The sequence below is a fragment of the Oncorhynchus clarkii genome, unplaced genomic scaffold, assembly GCF_045791955.1.
Source record: "Oncorhynchus clarkii lewisi isolate Uvic-CL-2024 unplaced genomic scaffold, UVic_Ocla_1.0 unplaced_contig_6243_pilon_pilon, whole genome shotgun sequence".
NCBI lineage: Eukaryota > Metazoa > Chordata > Actinopteri > Salmoniformes > Salmonidae > Oncorhynchus > Oncorhynchus clarkii.
The window spans coordinates 46698-54073 of NW_027258647.1; the positions used below are offsets into that span (position 1 = coordinate 46698).

Consider the following 7376-nt stretch of genomic DNA (forward strand, 5'->3'; position numbering starts at 1 on the left):
CTGGGTATGAAGAGGTTGTCTGTGCTGCTGGTGGACTGCAAGAAATCAACAGGGCTGAGTGGAACTGTGAGAGGAGGAGAAGAGAAGAAAGGATCAGATTTGACTCATCAAAGTAAGTGCTGTAGTTTAGTTTGAACAAATACAATATATCTGCCCACTGGTATCTGTTCCCATTAGGACTGTCCCCGACTAATACAAATACAGCTTTGCAGACTCTTGGCATTCTCTCAACCAGCTTCACCTGGAATGATTTTCCAACCGTCTTGAAGGAGGTCCCACATATTCTGAGCACTTGTTGGCTGCTTTTCCTTCACTCTGCGGTCCAACTCATCCCAAACCATCTCAATTGGGTTTAGGTCGGGTGATTGTGGAGGCCAGGTCATCTGATGCAGCGCTCCATCACTCTCCTTCTTGGTCAAATAGCCCTTATATAGCCTGAAGGTGTGTTTGGTCATTGTCCTCCATTGAAAAACAGATGACAGTCCCACTAAGCGCAAAGCAGATGGGATGGCATATCGCTGCAGAATGCTGTGGTAGCCAAGCTGGTTAAGTGTGCCTTGAATTCTAAATGAATCGCAGACATTGTCACCAGCAAGCACCATCACACCACCACCTCCATGCTTCACGGTGGAAAAAGACACGGCGGTTGGAACCAAACATCTCAAATTTGGACTCATCAGACCAAAGGACAAATTTACGCCGGTCTAATGTCCCTTGCTCATGTTTCTTGCAAGTCTCTTCTTCTTATTGGTGTCCTTTAGTTGTGTTTTTTTTGCAGCAGCAGCACCATGAAGGCCTGATTCACTATGTCTCCTCTGAACAGTTGATGTTGAGATGTGTCTGTTACTTGAACTCTGAATAATTTATTTGGGCTGCAATCTGAGGTTCAGTTAACTCTAATGAACTTATCCTCTGCAGCAGAGGTGTAACTCTGGTTCTTCCTTTCCTGTTGCGGTCCTCGTCAGAGCCAGTTTTCATCATAGCGCTTCAAGTTTTGTGTGACTGCACTTGAAGAAACTTTGAAAGTTCTTGACATTTTCGATGTTGACTGACCTTCATGTCTTAAAGTAACGATGGACTGTCATTTCTCTTTGTTTATTTGAGCTGTTCTTGCCATAATATGGACGTGGTATTTTACCAAATAGGGCTGTCTCCCCCCTACCTCATCACAACACTGTCTCCCCCCTACCTCATCACAACACTGTCTCCCCCCCACCTCATCACAACACTGTCTCCCCCCTACCTCATCACAACACTGTCTCCCCCCCACCTCATCACAACACTGTCTCCCCCCCACCTCATCACAACACTGTCTCCCCCCCACCTCATCACAACACTGTCTCCCCCCCACCTCATCACAACACTGTCTCCCCCCTACCTCATCACAACACTGTCTCCCCCCCACCTCATCACAACACTGTCTCCCCCCCACCTCATCACAACACTGTCTCCCCCCCACCTCATCACAACACTGTCTCCCCCCCACCTCATCACAACACTGTCTCCCCCCCACCTCATCACAACACTGTCTCCCCCCCACCTCATCACAACACTGTCTCCCCCCCACCTCATCACAACACTGTCTCCCCCCCACCTCATCACAACACTGTCTCCCCCCTACCTCATCACAACACTGTCTCCCCCCTACCTCATCACAACACTGTCTCCCCCCTACCTCATCACAACACTGTCTCCCCCCTACCTCATCACAACACTGTCTCCCCCCTACCTCATCACAACACTGTCTCCCCCCTACCTCATCACAACACTGTCTCCCCCCTACCTCATCACAACACTGTCTCCCCCCCACCTCATCACAACACTGTCTCCCCCCCACCTCATCACAACACTGTCTCCCCCCCACCTCATCACAACACTGTCTCCCCCCCACCTCATCACAACACTGTCTCCCCCCCACCTCATCACAACACTGTCTCCCCCCCACCTCATCACAACACTGTCTCCCCCCCCACCTCATCACAACACTGTCTCCCCCCCACCTCATCACAACACTGTCTCCCCCCCACCTCATCACAACACTGTCTCCCCCCGCCTCATCACAACACTGTCTCCCCCCCTACCTCATCACAACACTGTCTCCCCCCCACCTCATCACAACACTGTCTCCCCCCTACCTCATCACAACACTGTCTCCCCCCCACCTCATCACAACACTGTCTCCCCCCCACCTCATCACAACACTGTCTCCCCCCCACCTCATCACAACACTGTCTCCCCCCCACCTCATCACAACACTGTCTCCCCCCCACCTCATCACAACACTGTCTCCCCCCCACCTCATCACAACACTGTCTCCCCCCCACCTCATCACAACACTGTCTCCCCCCCACCTCATCACAACACTGTCTCCCCCCGCCTCATCACAACACTGTCTCCCCCCCTACCTCATCACAACACTGTCTCCCCCCCACCTCATCACAACACTGTCTCCCCCCCACCTCATCACAACACTGTCTCCCCCCCACCTCATCACAACACAACTGATTGGCTCAAACGCATAAAGAAGATAAGAAATTCCACTAATTAACTTTTTTAACAAGGCACACCTGTTACGGATATATTCAATCTCTCCCTATCCCAGTCTGCTGTCCCCACATTCTTCAAGATGTCCACCATTGTTCCCATACCCAGGAAAGCAAAGATAACTGAACTAAATGACTGTAGCAATCACTTCTGTCTTCATGAAGTACTTTGATAGACTAGTCAAGGATCGTATCACCTCAACCTGACACCCTACCTGACACCCTAGACCCACTTCAATTTGCTTACCGGATCCATAGACGATGCAATCGCCATCACACTGCCCTATTCCATCTAGACCAGAGGAATACCTATGTACGAATGCTGTTCATTGACTACAGCTCAGCAGTCAACACCATAGTAGTTGACTACAGCTCAGCATTCAACACCATAGTACCCTCCAAGCTCATCATTAGGCTCAAGGCCCTGGGTTTGAACCCCGCCCTGTGAAACTGGGTCCTGGACTTCCCGCCCCCAGGTGGTGAAGGTAGGAAACAACACCACTTCGCTGATCCTCAACACAGAAGCCCCTCAGGGGTGCGTACTCAGTCCCCTCCTGTACTCACTGTTCACTCATGACTGCACGGCCAGGCATGACTCCAACACCATCATTAAGTTTGCCGATGACACAACAGTGATAGCCCTGATCAACGACAAGACAGCCTATAGGGAGGAGATCAGAGACCTGTGTCATCAGGCCTGATCACTGACAACAAGACAGCCTATAGGGAGGAGATCGGAGACCTGGCCATGTGGTGCCAACAACCTCTCCCTCAACGTGATCAAAACAAAGGAGGTGATTGTGGACTACAGGAAAAGGATGACTGAGCCACGCCCCCATTCTCATCGACCGGGCTGTAGTGCAGCAGGTTGAGAGCTTTAAGTTCCTTGGTGTCCACATCACCAACTAACTAACATGGTCCAAGCACACCAAGACAGTTGTGAAGAGAGCACAACAAAACCTATTCCCCCTCAGGAGACTGAAAAGATTTGGCATAGGTCCTCATATCCTCAAAAGGTTCTACAGCTGCACCATTGATAACATCCTGCAACAATTTCAATTATTTACAGTTCATATAAGGAAATCAGTCAATGTAAATAAATAAATAAGGCCCTAATCTATGGACTTCACATTACTAGGCAGGTGCGCAGCCATCCACCCACTGGGGAGCTAGTCCCACCCACTGGGGAGCTAGTCCCACCCACTGGGGAGCCAGGCCCAGCCAATGAAGCTGTCCGGGTGGCTGGTCTAAGACAATGTGGAGGTCCTGGACTGGCATGGTTATATGTAGTCTGCGGTTGTGAGGCCGGTTGGATGTACTGCCAAATTCTCTAAAACAACGTTTGAGGTGGCTTATGGTAGAGAAATTAAGATTCAATTCTCTGGTAACAGCTCCAGTGGATATTCCTGCATGCCAATTGCACACAATTGCACACTCCCTCAAAACTTGAGACATTTGTGGCATTGTGTTGTGTGACAAAACTGCACATTTTTAGAGTGGCCTTTTATTGTCCCCAGCACAAGGTGGACCTGTGTGATGACCATGCTGTTTAATCAGCTTCATGATATGCCACAACTGTCAGGTGGATGGATTATCTTGGCAAATTTGTGCACAAAATTTGAGAGAAATAAGCGTTTGTGCGTATGGAAAAAGTCTAATTATGTATCTTACAACTATGAAGGTTATATACTGTATTTAGAACCACCTGCTTGATAGGAATCCATCGATGTCTGTGTCTTGAGGGTTCCAGAACTTTCTAGTTGTTTGTATTCTGACTTCTAAAACAGAATTAATAAATAAGTAAGTAAACATATCAGTAATTACCAGGAAGCTCTACAACATAATTTGTTTTAAATTATTACATGTTTGAAAACTGGCCTCAGGTTGAGGGCTCTGATTTGGATTAAACCTCATAGCAAGCACTTTTATCATTGGGAGATTTCATTTTGGTCTCTCTTTAAAAAAAAAAACATTGTCTTTGGCAGGAGGAAAACCAAATTTGGAGGAACCGGAGACGTCCGAACCAGCAAGACGACACCTCTGCTCCCAGATTGGAAAGCATCTTACCAAGCTAGGAAGCCTGAAAAGACATGGGAGGACACACACTGGAGAGAAGCCACACCATTGCGCCCAGTGTGGACATAGTTTTAACCAGTTAAGAAGCCTGAAAGCTCATGAGCGAATACACACAGGGGAGAAGCCTTACAAATGCTCAGACTGTGGGAAGACATATTACTCATCATGGTCACTTAAAGTTCATGTGAGAACCCACACAGGGGAGAAGCCTTACCACTGCTCCCAGTGTGCAAAGAGTTTTAGCCAGTTAGGATACCTGAAAGCTCATGAGCGAATACACACAGGGGAGAAGCCTTACCACTGTTCCCAATGTGGAAGTAGTTTTAGCCAGTTAGGAAACCTGAAAGTTCACGAGCGAATACACACAGGGGAGAAGTTTTACCACTGCTCCCAGTGTGGAAAGAGTTTTAGCCAGTCAGGAAGCCTGAAAACTCATCAGCGAATACACACAGGGGAGAAACCTTACCACTGCTCCCACTGTGCAAAGAGTTTTGTCCATTTAGGACATCTGAAAGAACACATGAGACTGCACACAGGGGTGAAGCCTTACCAATGCTCAGACTGTGGGAAGACATATTACTCATCACAGTCACTTAAAGTTCATGTGAGAACCCACACGGGAGAGAAGCCTTACCACTGTTCCCAGTGTGCAAAGAGTTTTATCCAGTTAGGACACCTGAAAGCCCATGAGCGAATACACACAGGGGAGAAGCCTGCTCCCACTGTGCAAAGAATTTTACCAAATTATGAAGCCTGAAAAAACACATGAGACTGCGCACAGGGGAGAACCCTTACAAATGGTCAGACTGTGGGAAGACATATTGCTCATCACAGTCACTTAATCATCATGTGAGAATCCACACAGCAGAGAATAATTACTTATAGTGTGTAAATTGATATTTCACTTCACATTGACCTAATTACTTCTCCTAGTGTGTAAATTGATATTTCACATCACATTGACTTAAAATTCATCAGAGAACATACACAGTGCTCCCGTTGTCTTATATTGTTGACGGAGAATGTGTTCTTGTTTATACCAGATGAAAATGTATGTAAAATGTACTTATACAAAGAATCCTAAATAATACAGGGATAATACAGGGATATTTGGATGTGATGCATTTGCTCCATTGTTTACATTTGCATTGTAGCAAATTGAATATAAAGAAGATCAGGTTCCTTCTTTTAAACGGTCCTTTTTTAAACTCTTTGTGTTTATCTGGGTGTGTCATTCCTCCAGCACTACAGATAATCAAGTGATATTTGGATGTGATGCATTAGTTCCATTGTTGACATTTGCATTGTTGGCCCACTGATGATTTAATGAAATGAAAATGTTCAGACTCTGTAATGGAAAATGTTAGTTGTATGTGTGTCCACATAACTGAGTATGTGACTAACCTTGTGAAACTGTCCTATTATAAGCTCCTGTTTTTGGGAGGATCATTGCAAACCAGCTGCACCTGCATCCTTGTATGAATAAAGTCCCTCCCAGGAACAAGAAACTATAAAGATATTTGCTAATCACTCAATGCTTCAGGAATTCAGACTGTCTACACTGCGCTGTGTATCTCTGTTATTCTCTCTGAGCTCAGAAATAAAGAATCTTGGTTTGACTTGGACACCAGCAGATCCTTATTTTTATAAAATAATATACAGTGAGGGAAAAAAGTATTTGATCCCCTGCTGATTTTGTACATTTGCCCACTGACAAAGAAATGATCAGTCTATAATTTTAATGGTAGGTTTATTTGAACAGTGAGAGACAGAATAACAACAACAAAAAAATCCAGAAAAACGCAAAGGTCAAAGATGTTATAAATAGAAGAGGAAATGCCCCTGTCTGAGTGTGTGCATTTGTCTACCACTATGTATAGCTGTTAACAATGACACTAATGACAACCATCTCCTGGTTGATGGAAAAGCTTTCCCAAAAACGTTGTCAATTAAATGTTAGCAGGTGGCGTTGTCAATTAAATATTAGCAGATAGCGTTGTCAATTAAATGTTAGCAGATGGCGATATGAGTCTTTCAGGTGATGTTTCTTGCGTGACGTATAATCTGGTGGACGGTAACAGGAGGCTTCTTCAACAGCGACAAAAGGCTTCTGATTCAACCAAAGCGGTGGTTTGCTAGCCAACATAAAACCGAAACATTGAAGCGCTTTCGACCAATCTTGTATATATTACTCTTGGTGTTTTAAACATAATTCTGTTTACGTATAAACTAGTTCATTTAAACGCAATTTGCTTAAATTATCAAATGTGTTAACTAGATACGGCACTAGACTAATCTCCCGGAACATGAGCTCACTAAACTCAACGGAGAAAGAAGCTCTGGTGAAAGGAGACGAAGAAGCTTTCGGGATGATAAAGGAGGAAGAGGAGGCTATTGCTTTGAAAGAAGAAGTGGATGATATCACAGTGAAAGAGGAAGATGGGAAAGAGGTTGTCAGAGTGGAAGGGGAGGAGGTAGAAGCTTTCAGAATCAAAAAGGAGGAAGATTCCATAACATTGAAAGAAGAGAATGTAGTGAAAGAAGAGGAAGAACATGTTGGAGTGAAAGAGGAAGAGGAGGCTATCTCAAATAAAGAGGAGGAAGACGTTTTGGGAGTGAAAAAGGAGGAGGAGGAGACTGAAGTACCGATTAACACCAGTGAGTACTGTCTTAAAAACAGGGGCACAAACTATGCAGTTGTTGAACTAATGTGGGGTTTTTAAGGGGCATTCTACTGAAGTTCTATACTTGAATATG

The 7376-nt window shown here is 45.6% G+C and overlaps 1 protein-coding gene across 1 annotated transcript; it reads left to right on the plus strand.

Moving 5' to 3' along the window:
- Positions 1-5715, plus strand: LOC139397815 (zinc finger protein 180-like). The gene is made up of 2 exons (XM_071144245.1): positions 1-112; positions 4529-5715. Exons 1-2 carry the CDS (start codon positions 7-9, stop codon positions 5374-5376), a joined length of 954 nt encoding a protein of 317 aa, XP_071000346.1. The 5' UTR covers positions 1-6; the 3' UTR covers positions 5377-5715.
- The last annotated feature ends 1661 nt before the right edge of the window (positions 5716-7376 follow it).